The 23,242-nt window shown below is 41.0% G+C and overlaps 1 protein-coding gene across 1 annotated transcript in view; it reads right to left on the bottom strand.

The window, feature by feature from the left end:
• Positions 1 to 23,242, bottom strand: part of UBR5 (ubiquitin protein ligase E3 component n-recognin 5) — a 140,810-nt gene that overhangs the window by 64,084 nt on the left and 53,484 nt on the right. Inside the window, exons 10-15 of the mRNA XM_048841402.2 lie at positions 20,452 to 20,568; positions 20,257 to 20,367; positions 19,336 to 19,490; positions 15,463 to 15,580; positions 5,449 to 5,633; positions 1,142 to 1,251 (exon numbers count right to left, since the gene is read on the bottom strand). Of these exons, the coding sequence (XP_048697359.1) occupies positions 1,142 to 1,251; positions 5,449 to 5,633; positions 15,463 to 15,580; positions 19,336 to 19,490; positions 20,257 to 20,367; positions 20,452 to 20,568 (796 nt within the window). The remainder of the gene's footprint in view (positions 1 to 1,141; positions 1,252 to 5,448; positions 5,634 to 15,462; positions 15,581 to 19,335; positions 19,491 to 20,256; positions 20,368 to 20,451; positions 20,569 to 23,242) is intronic.

Genomic DNA, 23,242 nt, shown 5'->3' with positions numbered 1-23,242 from the left:
AGTATCAGACTAAGAATCCATTATGGCTATACTGATTAAAAGTCACAAAGGTGGTAAGGTAGAGACAAGTGCTTTTGAGTTTTTAATGTGGTACATTTGGTATTCTGAGAACTGTTGATGCAAGTAGAAAACAGTTTTATAGCATATGTGCAATACTGAACTTCTAAATTTTTAAAACTGTTACTTTGGGTATGTGCAATAAGAGTGGAAGAAGGTCCTCAGTGGAAGACTATCCAATTGGAAGCTTGCTCTAGTTAAGCTGCCTGAGCAAAATACATAGAAATGTTTTAAAATAATCTGGAAGTGCATAAGGTATATTTCTGCTACCCTTGCACACTTCAAAAACTGAAGAATGGATCTTGCTCAATTTTTCAAAACCAGTTCAATTCTAGATTGAAACCAAGCATGGAAAATTTAATTCCAGGAAGTTCTAAACATACAAAAATAGTTATACAGAGACTTTCGTTATAACCAACTACAGTGTTTCTACCAATGAGCATCACATATTTATTGACTTTTGTATAAATCTACAAGCTCCATGACTGAAATTTACTATATTTACTTTAAGATACCCAGCACTAAACTCCCACTGTTATTCTAATAAATTCTACATTAGAAGGACACTGGCAAATCTGAACTTTCAGCATCCATGGATTAAAGACTACTGTGACTTTTTTTTTAAATTAAAGTGAACTGCAGTTAGGGTAGAAGAGCCAGAATGCATTTTGCCAGTCAGAAAGTTACATTTTCAAAGATTTCTGTTAACTACACTATTCATAAGACATCTCCCATTTACTGATTTTAAAATTACTTGTAAAGTGCACTCTTCAGTGCTAGAGATAAATTAAAACAAACACATTGCGATTGACTTAATGTAACTGTGATAGATTACAGTTATATAGACAGGTTTCAGAGTAGCAGCTGTGTTAGTCTGTATTCGCAAAAAGAAAAGGCGTACTTGTGGCACCTTAGAGACGAACAAATTTATTTGAGCATGAGCTTTTGTGAGCTATGCATCCGATGAAGTGAGCTGTAGCTCACGAAAGCTTATGCTCAAATAAATTGGTTAGTCTCTAAGGTGCCACAAGTACTCCTTTTCTTTTTAGTTATATAGACAGTACACTATTAAAGTAAAACTTACTGTATGGCATTGATGCGCTGCTTGCAATTGAAGATGCATCACTACACGTAGAAGCTGGGGATGGTGGTGGACCCATTTCAGTTTTCACCGGTTCCTGTTTGCTTTCAGGCCTAGGATTTAAGAATTTAATTATATTTATGAAAAAAACATTACCAGAATGAAAAGTCTATTTCAAGGTTTGGACAAACTGTTTCTTGGGCTTGTTTTGATGAACAAAAAGCTAATCTAGCCAAGCATTTTACATTGTAACTTGTGTAAGAGATAAAAATACTTTTCTTTTTGCAAACACTTAAACAGATTTCTTAATTTAGAATGAAACAGTAAAAATCCTAATATAAATCTAAATTTCTATGCTTTTAAACATATCCCATTATAGAGCTACTAGGATAAAGTTATATCTAGATGATGCTATGTTCCTTACTCAAAGTCTGGCTGTATAATTGTTCTCAATGGAGAGCTGAAATCCCACATTTTGGAATGTTAAAACATCCCCAAATGTGAACTAAATTGGTAGGATAGGGAGGGAAGACGAGAAAGGTGTTTATTTATTAAAGTGACCTATAAAACTCAAAATAAGTTGTAAGAAAAGTGTCAAACTAACACAGGGGTCTCAAACATGCGGCCCGCGGGCCGCACGCCAGCTCCCCTCGGCACCCCAGCCTCCCCCACGAGCGGCTCCAGCCCGGCACACATCACAGGTAGGGCAGGCTCCCTCCCTGCCTGCCCTGCCCCCGTGCCGCTCTGGGAAGTGGCCGGGACCTGGGGGTGGGGGAGTGGGAAGAGACAGGGGTTTGTGTGTTGCCCTGGCCGCTCCTCCAGGTACCTCCCTCGAAGCTCCCATTGGCCGGGAACAGGGAACCGCGGCCAGTGGGAGCTTCAGGGGACGTGCCTGGAGGAGCACCAGGGCAACACACAGACTGAGGTCCCGGCAGCTTCCCTGAGCAGCGCGGGGGCTGGGCAGGCAGGCAGGGAGGGAGTCTGCCCTGCCCCCGGTGCACGCCGGGCTGGACCCACCCCCAGAACCCCTCCTGCAGCAGAACCCTCTGCACGCCAACCCCCTGCCACACGCCAACACCCCACACCCACCCTGCACCCTAACCCCCTGCCCTGAGCCCCCTGACGCACCCTGCGCCCCTCCTGAACCCCCTGGAGGCAGGAAGGGGGTGGAGCTGGGGTGGGAATGGGGACAGGGAAGGGGTGGGAAGAGGCGGGGCAGGGCCGGGACCTCATGGAAGGGGTGGAGTGGGGGTGGGGCAGCAGAGGGGGTGGTCAGTGATGCAGCCCTTAGGCCAATGTACTAGTGCTCATGTGGCCCTCGTGGTCATTTGAGTTTGAGACCCCTGAACTAACAGAAACAGTTTGCTCTTAAGAGTACGTGAAAATTTTCAGGCCAAATCAATTTTTTTCAAATCAGAGTTATCAGTGGGCTAACAGGACTTTTTAATGGAAGCTGGATGCAACCCTAACTTTGGAGAGAGTACTTAACACAGCTTTTCACAATATAATGAGTACCAAGACTGAAGCAATTTCCAGCTTCCTAAAATACATAATTGTTCAAGTAAAGTTTTACTACCACTATGAAACAACACAGCAGACAAAAGAGTCTCAGTCTTCACATAACACTCCTGTTGTTTAAATGTCCATAGTTTCGAACACTTGTGGTGACATCTTGATGGCAATTAAAATGTCTGCACATTTAGGTAATTTGAAAATGCAGACTTTACCAGTAAATCCGAGTCTCATTTTGAGAAGGAATAATAAAAAAAAAACTCCAGATTTCGCTCAACTCCATACTCCTTATCTAAGGTCTGACCACTTCCAAATGTTTTCCTTTATATTTTGGCATCACCGATTCAAAGCTCTCTCAACTAAAATATTCAACAACCTATTTAGTTGATAAAGTAACTGAATCACCCCTTTTGGATTGTTTTTTCCTTCCCCCCCAAATTGTGTGTTGTCAAGTTATAACAAGATGTTATAAGCTAGCAACCATGTTCTGTTAAAAAATATCAATAGTTTACCTAATTTAAAGTCTCCTGCTATAATATACAGTACATAAGAGCATCATTTATTGTTCTAGCTAAACAATAATACCAACTGGAAATGACATTCAGCCAAAAGCAAATAAAAGCTAAAGCAATAAATATGGTCACATATAATACATCAGTAATTCAGTAACACAAACCAAAAGCAATACGGTCAAGTCAGCTACCACCTCTCAAAACAGGGTATCAGCAAGACATTTTTCTTTCAAATTGTGTTAACTTGCTGTTTGCTATCCAAAATTATAGAATAAGTACTGAAGATCTACGTACTTCTAATTGCAACAGATGTGGTGCAATTTCAGTCCCTCACCAATAATAATTAAAAGCTATTATTCCAATTTGGGAAAGTAAATATATTCCAAAAATATTTTTTTCTCTACAAAATAAAAGAAAGTGGACTAATGCCCTCTGGAAACTATGAGACTTTACCTTGAATGTTCTTGCTTATTTTACCGCTGTGATTTTCAACCTTTTGTCATTTGCAAACCGCTAAAAAAAAAGTTTCAAATGGAGAAGTGAACCCCTTTGGAAATCTTAGACAGTCTGCGAACCCTCAGGGGTCCGCAGGCCACAGGTTGAAAACCACTATTTTACTGAATTTCCCTAGAGATTACCTTCACCCTTTACATCTGAGCTATACTAGCGATCACTCTGAGGAGGGAATGACAGTCAAAAGCAGGAGGAGGATATGGGAAAGAGGAATGGTAGTGGAAACATCTGACCCAGTATTAGGACAAAGGAAAAAGTAGTGTCCAATGCTGTGAGAAGTGGCCAGGGCACCAGTGACATCTGGCAGGTTATCAGTTGATCTATCCAGGAGGAAGTAATGGCTGAGCTGGCCATTTGGTAGGTACCATAGGGAGGGAGAAAAGTGGCCTTAAATTTTTACTTGAAAGAAGTTATTTAGACAAAGCTGGATTTCTGATTGTTGGTAGACATTAGGGTAAATACATATTAGATGTCAACTTTCCAGAAAAGGGTCTGATTAAGAACCAAGGAAACACGCAAACATTTTAGCAACTCCAAACTTCTACAGTAAATGCACTAAGGCAAGCTCAAAACCTTATAAAAATGATACGTCCCTTAATTTTTGGAAATTTTCAAATAAGTACTATGAAGTTAAAAAATATATTAACATATTGATTTTCAAGTTGAGTAGGGTAAAGAGAAGAGACAAGCACAGTCAAATGACCCAACAGGTAAATAGGGCACACTCTTCCACTCACAAATTCCAGAACAAAATTTACTGGCTGAACTAGACTGAAGCATAAATATGGTGCTCAGTAACCCTGTAGACTTTTAGTCAGGCTGTCTGATATTAACAACTCAGTTATCCCAATAGTCTGTTTTCCCCTCTCACATCAAGCAATCCTACTAATACCAGAGAACACTGGAATCACCAACAACTGCCCTATAAAAATCTCTTTTAGTGACCAAGAGTTTTTTTAATGGTTTTGTAGTTTCAACAAGTGACAGTGTCATGCCTCTGTTTGCTTGCCTGCCTACCCTGATCCCCATCACTGATAATTCCTCCTTCAGATTCAGTTATCCTGAGATTCTTCACAAGACAGTCCTCCTTTTCATATGCCGCTCTGTTTCTAAACCCCATCAATTTAATGTTAAAGAGTACAGTAAAACCCGAGAGTTACAAACAGAGTTATAAACTGACCACACACCTAATTTGGAACCAGAAGTACACCATCAGGCAGCAGCAGACACACACACACACACAGGCAAATACAGTACAGTACTGCGTTAAACGTAAACTACTAAAAAATTGAAGGGAAAGCAGGCTTTTTCTTCTGCATAGTAAAGTTTCAATGCTGAATTAAGTCCATGTTCAGTTGTAAACTTTTGAAAGAATCATAAAGTTTATTTAGAGTTAGGAACATTTCAGAGTTACAAACAACCTTCATTCCCAAGGTGTTCATAACGCAGAGGTTCTACTATATAAAGTGGTTTGTGTCACTCACTCATTACCCCTAAAATAATCCATTTTACTGAATAGTTATTTGCCAGGTAATCTCCATCAGTGACATCAGGAAAGAGCTCACAGCAGCACGCTGCAGAATCTATGGGGATTTTGTTTAATTTCATCAGAGTCTGCTAGAAACTTCATGAAAGCTTGATGCAAACTCGTGATTGCCAGTTTCAATTAATCGGTATCTCAATTAATATCGATATTAATGTTTAATTAATATTTTGACAAACTAGTAAATTTTCACTCCAAAAATATATACAGATTCTTTTTAGCGCACTTACTTTGCCTCAGTAGTTTTGCTAGCTTTCTCCATGTTTTTCAAGCTCTCTGGTGATCGAAGCTGGAACCTACAGCTATCGTTCATATTCCAAACCGATTCCATTAAGACACCCACTTTAGGAATTCCAGCGCTAATTGAAAAAGCCACGGCTCCAGCATGATAAAGGGGATTATTTCTCAGGCATACCTACAGACAAGAGTTAGAAATAGCTGAATATTTCTATGTAAGATCAGACAAAAAATAATATTAATTCAGATAAGAGCACAAGAAAACATTGAACATACATATATCTCTGTGAAAGTGTCTCATTTCCTCAGCAATTAGAAAGGGAAAACTTTAGGGGAGGATTCAGAGTAGCAGCCATGTTAGTCTATATTCGCAAAAAGAAAAGGAGTACTTGTGGCACCTTAGAGACTAACCAATTTATTTGAGCATGAGCTTTCGTGAGCTACAGCTCACTTCATCGGATGCATACCGTGGAAACTGCAGCAGATATTATATACACACAGAGATCATGAAACAATACCTCCTCCCACCCCACTGTCCTGCTGGTAATAGCTTATCTAAAGTGATCATCAAGTTGGGCTGGAAATGGCTTCTGAGCTGTAGCTCACGAAAGCTTATGCTCAAATAAATTGGTTAGTCTCTAAGGTGCCACAAGTACTCCTTTTCTTTTTAGGGGAGGACACAATAGGTACAGATGCAACCAGCAGCTGCCAGTTGCAAAATGGCCATTTCAAATATGACTTTACCAAGCAACTACAACCTTAAAGGGCCAGGCTCAGAAAAGAATGCTAGGAAAAAATGTTCCTAGAGAAGTGCCACCCTCCCCTGGGGAGTCAATAAGGACAAGCAGCAGCTCCTTGGAAAGCAGTGTTCTGGCAGTGTGACTAGAACCATTATTATAATCCCATGGCATGTGATGTTGAGCCTCTTAGGTTGTTTTCAGACCTTTTCAGGACCCAATCTGGCAAATGCTTATATGAGTAACCTAAGCATTTGCCAGATCAGAGCCTAATACTCGAATGACTTATAAAGCAGTATTCTCAATAGAGTACATCAAGTGTTTAGTCCTACAGCCCATAATACATTCTTTACTACTTTTTAAAGCAATTCAAATTGAATTATGGACAAATAACTACCCCTTGGGCAAAGCTCATGTACACAGATTTTAAGGAGATAAAACAGTTGTAGATTAAGCTACCTCATCTGTATTTTTGTTCATTACTTCTAATGAATGTGTAGAGTGCAATTAGTTCAAATAATTTCAAAAAACAAAAGAAGTTACCTACCATTCATAACTGTTGTTCTTCAAGATGTGTTGCTCATGTCCATTCCATTCTTGGTGTGCGCACACCCACGTGCACAGTTAGAGACTTCTGCCTTACTGGTATCTGTAGCGTCAGCTGCGCCACCCCCTTAAGTGCCGAGCTCATGCACCAGTATATTAGGTGCTGATGACCCTACACCCTCTCAGTTCCTTCTTGCCAGCAACTCTGACAGAGGGGCAGGTAACGGAATGGACATGAGCAACACATCTCCAAGAACAACAGTTATGAAAAGTAGGAAATCATTTTTCTTCAAGTGCTTGCTCATGTCAATTCCATTCTAGGGGACACACAAGCAGAATCCTCCAAGGTGGGCTTGGAGTTCACGGACTTGTGGCTTGCAACATAGCTCCACCGAAACCAGCGTTCCGGGTCAGCTAGATAAGCGCGTAATGAAATGTTAACATGTGTATGGACGACCAGGTGGCCGCCTTACAGATGTCCTGGATAGGCACTTGGGCTAAGAAAGCTGCCAAAGAGGCTTGAGCTCTGGTTGAATGGGAGGTCATGATCACCAGAGATGGCATCCTTGTATGATCGTAGCAGCAGTGAATGCAGGCAGTAATCCAAAAAGAAATTCTTTGAGCGGACACTGGACAACTTTTCATCCTGTCTGCCACTATGATGAACAATTGCACCAACTTGAGGAATGGCTTAGTCCTTTCAATGTAGAAGGCTAGCGCCCTCCCAATGTCTAGGGAATGCAACCTATGCTCCTCCTCCGACTTATGCGGCTTTGGGAAAAAACCAGGTAACTAAATGTCCTGGCACGTATGAAAACAGACCACCTTAGGCAGGAAAGCCGGGTGCGGCTGCAGCTGGACCTTGTCTTTGTAAAAGACCGTATAGGGTGGTTCGAGGTAAGAGCCCTGATCTCAGAGACTGGGCAGGCAGATGTTATTGCAATCAAGAATGCAACTTTCCAGGAAATGGAAAGGAAAAGGAGACAGCAGGAAGCCAGAGGCTCGAAGGTGGGTCTCGTGAGCCGCGACAGCACAAGATTCAGGTCCCATGGAGGGACGGGGTCCCTGATGTGCGGGGAGAGGTGCTCGATGCCTTTGACGAACCTGGTAGTCATGTCCTGGATGAAAACTGACCTACCTTGGAGCGGCGGATGGAAGGCTGAGAGAGTGGCCAAGTGGACCTTGATAGTTGAAAGGGACAGGCCTTGGAGCTTGAGATGCAAAAGGTAGTCCAAGACCAACTGCAGAGAGGCCCGCTTGTGCCGGATGCCTTTATCTAAGGTCCAACAAGCGAACTACTTTCATTTGGCCAGGTAGGTCGCTCTGGTGGAGGGCTTTCTGCTGCCCAACAGGACCTGCTGGACACCAGCCGAGCACTTCTGCTCCTCCGCATTTAACCATGCGGCAGCCAAGCCATAAGGTGCAGCGCTGCCAGGTTTGGATGCAGAAGACTGTCGTGGTTTTGTGACAGCACATCCAACTGGAGCGGTAGCCATAACAGAGCAGCCACCAAGAAGTCCAGTAGCATGCCAAACCAGTGGTGGTGTGATGAGGATTATCTTCACCCTGTCCTGCTTGATTTTCATGAGGACTCTGTGGATCAACGGAACTAGGGGGAAGGCGTACATCAGAGCACCCCAATCACAGGAACAGGAAAGCGTCCGACAGGAAGCCCCTGTCAAGCTCCTGAAAGGAGCAGAAAACCTGGCATTTCCTGTTGTGCCTGGACGCAAACAGATCTACCTGGGGAGTACTCCACCTCTGGAAGATGCTGCTGACTGCTTCTGGAAGGAGAGACCGCCTCAGCAGGACCTTCTAGTCTCGCCATGGGTGATCTGCCAAGGCATTCCTGGCCCCAGGGAAGTCTGCAGCTATGAGATGGATGTTGTGTTGTACACAGAAGTCCCATAGCCTAAGGGATTCTTGGCAAAGGGTAGACGACCTGGCTCCATCTTGCTTATTGATATAGAACATAGCTGCTGTACTGTCCATCAGAACCTGGACCACCCTGCTCTTTAGGTGAGGTAGGAAGGCAGGCAGGCCAAGTGGACTGCTCTGAACTCCCTGACATTGATGTGTAGGGAATGATCAAGACAGGACCAATGACCGTGCATGCTGAGATTGCCCAGGTAGGCTCCCTATCTCAGGTCTGAAGCATCAGAGACTAGGGTAACCAACAGAGGGAGGGCCGCGAACTGAACTCCCTCCAATGCCAATGCAGAATTTTTCCACCATGCAAGTGACAACAGGATGTGGTCTGGGACCTTCACCACATGGTCTGTGCTGTGTCTGTTGGGGACACAGACTGACACCAGCCACGCCTGCAGCAGCCTGAGGTGGAGCCGCGCATGGCAGACCATGTAAGTACAGGCTGCCATGTGGCTCAACAACCGCAGGCACATATAAGCGCCGGTAAGAAGGTGGGCTTGCACACACAAGATCAGGTCTGCCATGGCCAGGGTCTCAGGGAGGAAGGTCCTGGCCCGCGTAGAGTCAAGGACTGCTCCAATGAACTCTAAGTCGTGTGCTGGAACTAAGGTTGACTTTTTCTCATTTATTAACCGCTGCAGGTCGCAATTGGTGGACCAAACTAGGTCGAGAGGACACTGCATCTGATCCCGGAATCAGCCCTTTATTAATTAACAAGTTTTTGAGATACAGATAAATTTGCACACCTCGGCGCCTCAGGTAAGGAGCCACTGACGCTATTCACTTTGAAAACGCTCTTGGAGCTGACAAGAGACCGAAGGGCAGTGCGTGATTGAAAACGGCAGAGGCCCAACACAAAACAGAGGGAACGCCTGTGCCCTGGGAAAATGGAAATACGAAAATACACGTCCTTTAAGTCAAAGGGAGCGTACCAGTCTCCAGGATCCTCAAAATGCCTGCTTCCAGCTTCCTTGGCCTCTGGAAGAACCAGGCTGGGCAGAGGAATGGGAAGACGAAGGGTACTGCCACTTAAACCCTTTGTCTCTGTCCTTCCTGTAGGAGCTGGACTGGGGGACGCCTCAGGACCTAGACAGAGGAGGCGGGAGACGGAACGGCTTTCTAACCTACTCAGGGGTTTGCAGGCCTGAGGAACAGAGGGTAGCACAGGAGTCTTTAAAGCCGTGGAGCTGTGCATCTGTCAGCTCCGAGAAGATCCCTGCTCCCTCAAATGGGAGGTCCTGAAGGGTAGTCTGCATTTCCTGGGACAGGCTGGAGGACTGCAACCAGGAGCTGCAGCTCATGACCATCACAGAGGCAACTACCCTGGCTGCCAACTCCATAGCATCCCAGACCATCTGGAGATCGTCTCTCGCCACTACCAAGGTGACAAACTATTGTGGAAGGCCCTCCTTGAACTTGCTGATGGAGTCCCACAGTTTGACATTGTACCTGCCTAGCAGGGCCTGATCGTTAGACACCCAAAATTCCAGGCTGGCAATTGAAAAAATTTTGCTGCCAAACAAGTCCAGCGTCCTGGCATCTTTATTTTTCTGTGTGCCGCTTGCCTGGCCCTTTCGTTGATGGCAGACACGACCAGGGACCCTGCTGGAAGGTGGGCATACAAGTATTCAAATCCCTTGCCGGGACATAGTACCTATTTTCCGCCTTCTTGGAGGAAGGTGAAACAGAAGAGGGGGTCTCCAAAGACTTAGCAATTTTCAGGACCCCTGGGTGGACGGGCAACGGGAGCCGGGCCGGGGTGGAGGAGGGTATGACGTTAAAGAGGTCATCAGACTCCTACGCTAGGGGGAACAGTGCTGGCAGCGCGTTGCATGCCAATGCTAAAGTGCCGGGCATGGAGTCCGATTGAGCGGTCTCTGAGGCAGGACGAAGCGCAGCCTCCTTGAGGAGGACCCTCAAGTGGATATCCCGCTCTTTTTGAGTTTGAGGGCAAAAGTTTTTGCAGATCCTTCACTTATCCTTTCTGTGGGACTCCCTCAAACACCACTTGTGGGGGTTGCCAATGGGCATCGCCCGGCTGCACGATGAGCATGGCTTAAAGCCTGCGGAATGAGGCATGCCCCACTCCGAGGTGAAGTCCCCAATCGGGAATCTAACTCCTAAACTACTACTCTACCACTCAACTTAACGGTCTAACTATGTACCTATCAACTAAATACAAAGGAGACAGAACAATGGACTGTAAGAACCACTAACATTCTTGCCATGCAAGACAAGGCACTCCAACCAAGCATCATGGGCGGTAAGAAGGAACAGAGGGTGTAGGGTCAGCAGTGCCTCATACACAGATGCATGAACATGGCACTCAAGGGGACGCCACAGCTAACCCTATGGATACCACTAAGGCAAAAGTCTCCGATGACTGTACACATGGGTGTGCACACACTTAGAATGGAATAGACAGGAGCAAGCACTCGAAGAACTGCTGTTCAGAGCTGGGTAGCAATGACTCCAATACACTATTACAGAGTTGTACACAGCTGTTAAGAAATGCAGGTAATCCCAACACCTACCTACGTGGGTTTCAGAGAGCAGTATAAAGGGGACCTTAGGCTTGGTCTACAGAGTTTTTGGATTGACTTAATTATTGTGGTTTAAAAAACAAACAAACAGTTTCCGAGGTCAAAAGGGATCACTGTGATCATCTAGGCTGATCTCCTGTATGACACAGGTCATAAAACTTCCCCCAAAATAATTTTTGAACTACAGCATATCTTTTTTAAAAATCCAATCTTGATTTAAAAATCACCAGTGTTCGAGATTCCACTACGATACTTGATAAATTGTTTCAGAGGCTAATTACCCTCACTTTAAAAAGTATGACTTATTTCCAGTCTGAATTTGTCTCGCTTCAACATCCCGCCATTACTATACCTTTGTGTGCTAGAAAGAAGAGTCCATTATCAAATGTTTGTTCCCCATGTAGGTATTTATAGGCTGTGATCAAGTCACCCCTTAGCATTCCCTCTGTTGAGGTAAATGGTAGGGCTGTCCAGCATTAAAAAAATTAATTTCAATTCATTGTGCTGTTAAACAATAATAGAACACTATATAAATATTTTTGGATGTTTTTCACATTTTCAAATACATTGATTTCAATTACAATACAGAATACAAAATGTACAATGCTTGCTTTATTTTTTATTATAAATATTGGCACTGTAAAGATAAAAGTATTTTTCAATTCACTTAATATAAGTACTGTAGTGCAATCTCCAACTTTCATGATACTTACAAATATAGATGTATAAAAAATAACTATTCAAAAATAAAACAATGCAAAACTTTAGAGCCTGCAAGTCCACTCAGTCCTACTTTTGTTCAGTCAATCACTCAGACAAACAAGTTTGTTTACATTTGCAGGAGATAATGCTGCCCACTTCTTGTTTACGTCACCTCAAAGTGAGAGCAGGAGTTCGCATGGCACTGTTGTAGCTGATGTTGCAAGATATTTACATGCCAGATGCACTAAAGATCCATATGTCCCTTCATGCTTCAACCACCATTCCAGAATACATGCTTCCATGCTGATGACGTGTTCTGCTCAGTAACAATCCAAAGCAGCGCAAACCGACGCACGTTCATTTTCATCGTATGAGTCAGATGCACCAGGAGAAGGTTGATTCTCTTTTTTGGTGGTTCAGGTTTTGAAGTTTCCACATCGGAATACTGCTCTTTTAAAATTTCTGAAAACATGCTCTAGATCCCAATCAGATTTTGGAAGGCACTTCAGATTCTTAAACCTTGGGTCGAGTGCTGTAGCTATCTTTAGAAATCTCACATTAGTACTTTCTTTGCGTTTTGTCAAATCTGTAGTGAAAGTGTTATCCTCCGAGACTGCTATAACATGAAATATATGGCAGAATACGGGTAAAACACGGAGCAGGAGACATAAAATTCTCCCACAAGGAGTTCAGTCACAAATTTAATTAACGCATTATTTTTTTAACTAGCGTCATCAGCATGGAAGCATGTCTTCTGGAATGATGGCCAAAGCATGAAGGGGCACACAGATGTTTAGCATATCTGGCATGTAAGTACCTTGCAATGCTGGCTACAAAAGTGTCATGCGAACTTCTCTTTTCACTCTTAGGTGACACTGTAAATAAGAAATGGCCAGAATTATCTCCCCTAAATGTAAACAAACTTATTTGTCTTAGCGAGTGGCTGAACAAGAAGTAGCATTGAGTGGACTTGTAGGGCTCTGAAGTTTTACATTGTTGTTTTTGAATGCATTTATGTAACAAAAAAAAAATCTACATTCGTAACTTGCGCTTTCACAATAAAGAGCTTCCACTACGGTATGTGTATGAGGTGAATTGAAAAATACTATTTCCTTTATTGTTTTTACAGTGTAAATATTTAATACAAATAATATAAAGTGATCATTGTACACTTTGTATTCTGTATTGTAATTGAAATCAATATTTGAAAATGTAGAAAAATATCCAAAATATTTAAGAAATTTCAATTGATATTCTATTTTTTAACAGTGCAATTGAAACGGCCATTAATCGCAATTAATTATTTTTTTTTAGTTAATCGCGTGAGTTCACTGCGATTAATCAACAGCCCTAGTAAATATATTGAGTTCCTTGAGCCTATCACTATAAGACAGGTTTTCTAATCCTTTAATATCATTCACATGACTTTTCTCTGAACCCTCTCCCATTTATCAACATCCTTCTTGAATTATGGACATCAAAACTGGACACAATTCCAGCAGTGGCTGCACCACTAACACACACAAAGGCATAATAACCTCTTTACTCCTACTCGAGAATCTCCAGTTTACACATCCAAGGATCATATTTTCCCCTGTGGCCACAGAACTGCATTGAGAGATCATGTTTAGTTCATTACCCACCATGATCCCCAAATCTTTTTCAGAACCACTACTTCCCAGGATAGAGTCCCCAATTCTATAAGTATGGCTTACATTCTTTGTTCCTAGATGTATACGGTTACATTTAGCCGCATTAAAACACATTACTTGTGCTCTGCTTACCAAATAATCCACGCCTCTCTCTGCCAGTGACCTGTCCACTCCCCCTATTTGTGTGTTGTCTGCAAACTCTATCAGTAATGATTTTATGTTTTCTTCCAGATCATTGATAAAAATGTTAAATAGCATAGGGCCAAGAACTGATCCCTGTAGGACCCCCGCAGAAACAGACATTCAACGATGATTCCCTATTTACAATTACATCTCAAGACCCAGAGTTTGCCAGTTTTTAAATCTATTCAATGTGTATGCCATGTTAATTTTGTACTCTTCTACTTTTTTAATCCACCTTTCTATCCAAACAAAGCAGTAAAATCTATACAACCCCTTCTCTGGAATTAAGGGGTATAAAGGTGCCTTACACTGGTATAGCTAATGTGACAAGTGATGCTTTAGAAACACTGAATATTCAAAGCCTACTGCTAGGGGCCTACCAAATTCATGGCTGTGAAAAACGCGTCAGGGACTGTGAAATCTGGTCTCTTCTGAGAAACGTGGCTATTGTAGGGGGCTCACAATATTGCCATCCTTACTTCTGCGCTGCCATCAGAGCTCAGTGGCTGCTGGCCGGGTGCCCAGCTCTGAAGGCAGTGTCGCCGCCAGCAGCAGTGCAGAACTAAGGATGGCAATACCGCAACCCCACCCCCAACAATGGCCTTGCAAGCCCCTCTCAGCCTCCTTTTGGGTCAGGACCCCCACCGTTACAACACTGGAAACTTGCAGATTTAAATATGTGAAACCACAAAATTTAAGATTTTTTAAAATCCTATGACCTTGAAATTTATCAAAACGGACAATGAATTTGGTAGGGTCCTACCTATTGCATTGAGATGTGACAGATGTTATGGGCACATGGAATATTCAAAAACAGCTGCATCTATTTTAAATGTTATTTGTATTCCTGGCTCAAAAGATGAACTAAAGGGTTTTCTGCAAAAACTGAAGTCACTGAGGGATAACTGATGCTAATCCTCACCAGTGATACAAGACAAGTAACAAATCTGTGGAAGTTTCGCTCTCACCTCCCTCAAGGCAAATAGCATATACTGGTTTGACCTGGTAAAAGGCCTGGGAGACAAAGAACTTGAAACGGTATAAAATACCAGCCATGAACAGAGGAGTCACTCACAGTCAAACCAAGAACAAACATGAGACTGTGAACAAGAGAGGCAGGCCCTGTGGAGAAGGCCTAAAGTACGTTAGTCCTACTAGGGTCCCTATGTGGGAGATTAACTGACCAGGCAGTCACCAGGCATGTATATAAGATGTTTTCTTTGTAATGCTTTTATTCTGAACAAACAGAGAGCTGACTGATCACCAGTTAACCCTGTCATTGTCCCTGAAACAGGACTGCAGGTGCTGAACTAAAGTCAGACCTAGTGAGATAATTACAATAAATTGCAGAAACCTGCAGCCTGAGTCCCCAGTCTGGGAAGAAAGGATCATGGGATCCCATCCTGAGACAGGTCTCAGGCCTCTATCCGTCACCTAAGTGGCGTGCCCTCAGGGATACCAGCAGGCGGTCAGAGGTGCAGTTAGCTGTGACTGTAACCGCTTATTCCTCTAAATTTACAGGAATAAGCTATACCAGCATAGCTGCATTGACACGTAGGGGATTGCAGCACTTTAACTACAGTAAAAGTGATACAACTTTTGTGCACAGACAAGGCCTTAGTGTAAATGGAGAATAGAGCCTGATATGTTTTTGACAACCAGTATCCCCCTTCCAAAACACTTAAGACAGCTCACAATACAGTGGTTGTACTTACTTGCGTGCCAACTGTGATATTTGGCATTGAAGAGATGCCAGCACTAGACTTGGGCTTTTTATTTTTTGCTCTGGCCTTTTCTAGCATCTTCTTCCTTTGGCTAAAAGGAACTACTCCCCTAAGGAAAGAAAACAAAATTATTAAACCAAGAACTACAAAAGAAGTGTCTGTTCATAGTCTTGAGCTTCTCAAGACTACAACTTTGGGCCTGTCTATATTGGCAAGTTTTGTTGCCAAAAACTGCCTTTTGGTGACAAAACAGCAAGAACGTACACACTACAATGGGACTTTTGTTGCAAAAAACGCCCAGTTTTGGTAACAAAAAAATTCCACAGCTATGAGAGACTTGTTTTTTCCCCTCCCTTTTTTGTCCATAAAGAGGCTTCTGCCAGTATCTCACAATGCCTGCCCTGATTGCTCTGCTCAGTGTTTTGATCTCTGCTGCCCTGCAAGCATGCGCCCCTCCCCTTTCAAAGCTCCAGGAAGTAGCTGTGTGCTGCTCCATTTGGGAAACAAAAAGAGTAAATAACTGGAATGCTCGTGTTCTGCCCGGCACTAGGAACACAGCAGCAGGCAGACTGCTGCTGCAGAGGGAGGGGGTCAGACTGCTGTGCTGCTTTGCCATTCCTCCGCACTGAGAGCTCACAGAGCTGCTCATGATGCTGCTTTCCGCAGCTGGAGGGGGCTGTGGCAGAACTTGGAGAGGATCCCAAGATGTGTGGGGATCAGCTCTTCCTTCCCACAACACTGCACTGTGGGATACATACCCACAGTGCATTGCTCACCCTGTCGATGATGGTGTCCCCAAAGTAGACATGATTTGTTGACAGAGGGAGCAAGTATGAACACCCTTTGGCGATTTTTGGGTGTTGAGGTAAGTTTTGTCAACAAAACTTGGTAGTGTAGACAAGCCCTTAAATGGAAGGCATGGTAAAACACCACTCTGCCAAAAGCCCTCAGCAAAAGTGACATCTTGCTGTCCCATATTCACTCCACCTCACTCTCAAATGCTCTTATATCAAAATGCTCACTTTACAAATCATTTTTTTAAACTGCCTGTACTGAAAACTCAACATACTATTTAAAAACCTAAAACTTTTTGTCCTGCTTTCTATACCACAACAGAGAATCTAGAATCAAACTCACTTTGCAATTCTGCTAAAGAAACAAGGAAAAAACACCACTTGCAGCACTTTCAGTGTTAAATGCAGATATAATTTGCACTATACAGAGATGCATTCAGGAAAAAGGGGTCAATTTCAAGTCATCTGATCATAATGGCATTTTGAATCTAGCTCAACAAAGAACAAGGTAATGCTATTTAAATATATTTTTAAAATACTACATTGTCACACCAGCCTGACAACGCAGCAGATGGAAGATGTGCTGCCATTCAAGAGATTGAGGATGAGAAGCAATTACAATATTCTCCCCACTATAACTCTATGTAAACACCACAAGAGCTTTTTGTATATGGGTTCTTACTGCTCTACTCTGTACTGAGTGCCAGGATCAGCTCTGGATAGCAGCAAGGATACATGCACCAAGGGCAAAACAGGTAACAAGTACAACTTGAAACAATTTTCTTGAAATGCAAAAGCAATTAACTAGCAAATACCAACTCTTTTTGGCAATCAGTCCCTAAACATATTGAGGCTGTCCTCACCATGACTGGCAACAATTCCCAAAGCTCACCGGCCTTTTCCTTCCTGGAGAAAAGAGTGGTGTTGGGAGGTTGTATGTTTTTTAAAGCACCGGTTAAAAATACTTTGTCCTGGTGTGGTCATGCCCTAAGTGAGATTTCCAAGTCATCATATTTTTTCCTTATCTAGATACTTTCTCCCCCCAGTCAAGTTAGACTGATCCAGCTACAACTCAAATGAAAACCCTAACACCCTTACCTTGATTTTAGCAAGTCAAGTTATAACCTCAGACTATACAGCTAGAGGTGGTAAACTGTGCATACACGGATACAAAAAGAGTTAAGCCAATTTTATTTAGATAATATGGATTTACATACAAGACACCTTTTTACCATAGCCTAGCCACAGTATAAACAGCATAGTATGCTCTCTCTACCATGCCTGTCAGCAATTTAGATTTTTTGGGGAAAAGAATCATCATGATTAATAGACGCTTATGTCTCCATAATCTGATGACAAATACATGATCATCAATGTTGAAGTTAAGCATACCTAACTAGTGAAGGGCCCTGCAGGATAATTCAATTTGTAGTTAATTTTTAAATAGCATAACAAACAAACCTCTTAAATACAATGGGCTTATTATTCAAAAAAGGTAAGAAGGCATGCAAAAGTTTCCAGTATTACGGTCCCCACAAAGTTGTGGTTTACTGGTTGCTATGCTGAGTGATGCTCTAGAATGAACTGTGTTTGCAATGACATTGGTTTTACAGTCAAGAGAAAAAAAAAAATCAGAAAGTTGTGATTTCTACTACCGCTCTGCCCCAAATTTCAAAATTAGGAGTAAAATACAGCTTCCTCATATATCTGGCTGTGATTTTGTTTGGCTTCTGGTTAACATTTAGCAAACACCCCAAACAGAAAGATATTTAGTATCTCAAATTTTCGGTGCTTGCAAGTAACTGGTCAGCGAGTATTTAATCCCACTATAACAAAAGCTACTGGAGATCCCTGCCACTGTAAGCAAGGCTTGTTTAGATTTAGCATAACTCTTAAGTGAAGCACAGGTAAAAACAAGGTGGGCACTGAAAATGGCACGGATATGCATGTCAACTCATTGTAATTAGAAATGTATTTTCATTTTTTTACATGCTTGGAAAAATCATCATCAACTTCTACCTTTTTATGTCCAGAAAACTTGACATTTTAAAAATTCAGTGAAGTTTTACAAATAGAAATGTTTTAACAATTTATGGGAGGTTATTTCATCCAATTTTTCAGCATGCATTTAAGCCAACAATATAGTTTATGAATCAGACTGCCTAACATTCTAGCCACAGAGCTCTATGGGAGAAAAAGGACAGTGTACACAGGTAAGTTTGTTTTCTATATTATTTGTAAAGGCCTGAAAGATACAAAATATATTAAAACTACTTTGTGAAACTATGTAATACCGGGGGAGAACATTCAGCCAACCAGCATTTATTTTCCCAGTAAGAACAACTCAATTATCTGGATCTGCAGATGACAACCCAACTTGACAAGACAATTTTTTTCATTATCTATATTGCACAGTCTCAGTCTAATGTCCTAAATTTTGTAGCTCTTAGCAAGGCTTTCATACTCTATGCAGTCAGTCATCAGAATCCAACGATGAAAGTACATCTTTACAGGCACGTCTGGACCCTTGACACCTCAGTCAGTGGCATCTCACTGTATTATATAGCTGCTCCTCAGCTACAATACAATAATGGTATCAGTTTTACAACGTTCACTATGTTTCACAGCACTATTAGCAAAAACAGCCTTCTCTAGAATCATTTCTTTACCAACTTTTCTATCACTATCCTATCTGAATACTAATGAATTTAACTTCACAAAGTATCACAATATCCCATTTTACAAAAAACAAACAATCAAAAAAAAACCACCCCAATAATTTCAATTACTTCCTCAAGGTCACACAGGAAGCTTGTGGCAGAGCAAGGAATAAAACCCAGATCTCTTGATTCCCGCCAGGTCCAATGCTTTAGGCACAATATCTTTCCTCTTTTGTAATCATAGCGTGCAATAATACAAATACTTCCCTCAAGGATAGTATAAGCCATGAAAGCAGAGTTACAGAACTTCATCACTAGAACTATAACATGTGAACTGCAAGGAAGCTTTGTCATTATAATGAGTTTGCAGATACTTTTGGACAAATATATTCAATACCATATATACTTACCACCAGTACAAGTTGTTCTCTAGCTGAGCACAGGTATAAAGAGCACAACAATGTAGTGAAACTATCCGTTCTCCCTGCAGCTCTGAGTATGTCTGTGCAGTGTGTTCCAATTTAGAAGCTACAGAGCTTAAAGTTTCATCCACCCAGGTAGCAACCTAAAAGGAAGGGGAGGCGGAAAAAAACAACACTGCATCCTAAACAAACTCTTTACATTTTTCAGGATGAATCAGTTTGGGAAAAGTATCATCAGCCCAATTCTTCACTCCAGTCTTAGAACTGGCCCTTTAAAGTTTTGATTAATCTGGTAAATTTTCCCTTCCAGTTCTGGTCTCAGCCAGAAAATGAAAGTACCAAAAAACTGAAAGGGTACTCCTGGTCAAAGCATTTCAGCAAATTTGGATATTTAACCAAACCGCATTTTAACTCTAAACTTTCTGAGATTCGTCTATTATTGGTCAAAACAAACTTACTGTTTGTATAATCTGTTTTACTGTACTTGGAGCTCAAAAATCTTTAAATCCTTAATATTTTTTGCTACAACTCCATTCCAGAATTAGTCCTCTCTAACCTGAGATTTCAGTGCAGCAGTAAAAAATTAACAGTTTTTTGAAATTTGGTAAGATGGACAGGCTTTCATTGCTTAAGAGTCCCTGGAGGCTGGGACCACATTTTAATCTTTGCTCACAGAAAGACCTCAGAACTGCCTTTGATTTAAATTGCTACAGTACAAAAGAAGATAATTATGAAAGCTGAACCTGTCAACAAAAATTATTCACTATGATCTTTATAATGATATTAATTTGTACTACTGACTTATAGCTGCAGACTTTGGTTTACTTATTCTTCATAGAGCAAAACAGTGGCTGAAAAAACCCCAAAAGTTTTATCATGAACTCAACAACAAAGAAAAGGATCTCATACCTTGTTATTTTCTGTGGCTACAGTTGCTCTGATACTATTTGCAGAAAGGAGCACTATCTTTTCGTTGGTTAACCCCAAAAACATTGCTCGTGGATGATGTAATGAAGGATTCTTTGAAAGCATAAAAGAAGTTATTATTTTATAAATTCATACATACAGAATTATTTTAAAGATAGATTTAAGGATGTACAGTACCTGTGCATTTCTATAAGGCTCTGATTCACTCCATTTCCACTGATAAAGTTCCCCTTTACTGCTAACTGCCACAAGCTCAGAATACAGAGCTCCAATAGAAATAAACTTTGTTCCATCCTACAAATGAAAAAGATGAAGTCTAAAATGGCAGTGCTATATACTAAAACTTTTTGAGTAACAGCAGATTTTAACAAACAAAAAATGTCAAGTGTGCAAAACAGAGCTTACAATGGTTACTGAAATTTTAATCAAGTCATCTGTACTATTAGAGTTCCACTGAATTTAAAATTCAGTAATAAAAAAAGAAGTTATCTAATGTGTTGCCTGAAGCTGATCATACTTTCGGAAACAAATAATGAAATATTCAAGATCTTTTATTCAGGAAGTTATTTTCCTTCAGTTCAGTAATATCACAATTTGCCAATCACATTAAAAAAATTCAATTCACAGCCACAAAATATTTATGACAGTGTGGTTTTTGGTTTAAAGATACAAAAGGAAGGATATTTAAATGTTACAGATAAGTGTCCTATTAGGGGCAGAATTTATCAGTTTGGAAAAGTCTCATTTCCATGTGGAAATTTTTGCACCCATTACCGTTATCAGTGACTACTAAAAATACCATAACCACAAGATTTGAGAAAAATATATTTGAAATCTTTTACATTATACATTTGACAGCACCTTTGTGTACAGTCAATTACATTTTTGGTGACTGAACATGTCTTTTTTCACACCCTCCTGGAGTATGGTGAGGAGTAATGGGAAGAGAGCTGAACTGACAACAAGTAGCAGGCAGATGTGCGCACACAGAAAAGGGGAACTGGAAACAAGGCTAGGCATGAGCATTTTTGTTATTGCTCTTATTGCCTCTGAGCCTCTCACCCTTCTACACATTTCTCTGCATCTGTATTTATTTTGAAAGTTGTTTTTTTAATTCAAAATACATCATTTAAAGGGTGATCAAGAATTTTTTTAAGATAATAAATTAACACACCCAAGTTGTCAGTGTTCCCTTAATTTTAAATTCTGTTAGTGTCTCAGTACCACAACCCAGTATGCGCATCTTTACATGCTATTACTTAAAGGTGACACTCTTATCCAGTTTAGCCCCATTTTCTTTAGTTTGTCAAGGCTCCCATTTATTGGGACTGAAATTTGCACGTTCTGTATCATCCCTGAGAATTTTTATTTGTATTTTAATTTTAAGTTTCAGCAAAATTTGTTTGACTATTTTTAAATTATACAAGCATGGCTGGGGAGAGAGGGAAAGGGGACAAGATACACTATCTTATCTGAATTTTTTTGTTAAAAGTCAAAATATTTTAAGCAAGAAATTATCACACTTGACTTTTACATAGCTCAAGGTTAAGGCTCAAGACATTAGAAGAAAGAAGTTCAGCAGTTTTAAAGTAATAGACATTTTAGGACTCAGAACCCGCAGTCAAAGCCATATGGGTGGACTTCTGTGTCCACATTGATCCCCAGTGTCTTGAACGGGAACTCCATGCAGGTAAAGAAAACCTGCCTATGCAGATCTGACTACAGGATCAGGGCCTTAATTTGTCAATTTCATGCACAGGGTGACAGAATTTAAAAAACAGTGGGATTTAAGACCTTCTCAGTTCAGGATAGTCTTCCAACTTAAAATTAAGATTAATTTTCTTTGAATTTAGCTTGTTTTGCAAAACTAAGGTTTTAAAAATCAAACTGGTTTTCGTTTGGGTTTTTTTGGGAGAGGGGAGGCATTTTGGGGACAGGTTGATTTTGTTATTAAATTGGTTCTGATAGTTTAAAGATACAAAAGTTTTAAAATCAGTTCCTCAACTGGAAAATCAGTTCTTCCAAAAATTTTCAAGATAGCTCCATTAAGAAATGGCTCCATTTTAGCAGGCAAACTGAGTAGCTCAGATTTCTCTCTCTTTCTCAAAAGCATTTTCCCCCCCTCCCCAAAGAGCAAACAACAATAAGGATGAGGGAGTCAGAGGTTAAGGCTGGACATTAAAGCCATCACACTCCCCCTTTTTGCATATGCTTTAAAAGTTGTGTCTTTATAGCATTATATATATTTATAAATACATAAATACAAATAAAAAAAGTGCATTTCACATGATGTATACCATATGTATAGTAATATACTATTACGTAACACAGATTCAGCACATAATCTGATCTCCCCCGTTATATGAAAAACCAAAAATTCTTCCAAGAGATCAGGTTATTTCTTTCATTGGATACTGATTGCAAATCAACTGCCATGTTGTGAGCTCCTATATCCATTTAGATTCTAGTAGTTTAAAAAGACTAGGTTTTTTTTTTTTTTTGCCCCCAGAACAGTCAAGCACATTAAATTGCCAGAGGAATTGTTTATAAACACACAAGTGTATAAAATGAGCACTGATCAACAATACACTCTTATTTTCATAACTCCTCAGTAATTTTGTGCATTGTTCCTCAAATGAATGTTTTAAAATCCTTAGGGAAGAAATGTCTAAAACATGTTTTGTGATGTACCCTACACACACAGGAAACCATACATAACATGGTATAATTATGTCATTTGTAAACCGTAGATGAAACATTTATAAATATTCCAAAGGTTAAGAGACCTTCAAGGTAGGGGTGTGTACACACACACACCCCTCTGGATTTACACACTCATACTGTGGCTAGAGGGGCCATCATATTATGTAGGTTAGACCCAGAATCAGACAAGAATAGCACTTTTAAATGTACCCATATTGCTGACAGTATCTGTTTTTTTAATTCAGGCTTCCCAAAATGTTTATGG

The sequence above is a fragment of the Caretta caretta genome, chromosome 2 (assembly GCF_965140235.1).
Source record: "Caretta caretta isolate rCarCar2 chromosome 2, rCarCar1.hap1, whole genome shotgun sequence".
In the NCBI taxonomy this organism is placed as follows: domain Eukaryota; kingdom Metazoa; phylum Chordata; order Testudines; family Cheloniidae; genus Caretta; species Caretta caretta.
This window is presented reverse-complemented; position numbering and strand designations above follow the sequence as displayed.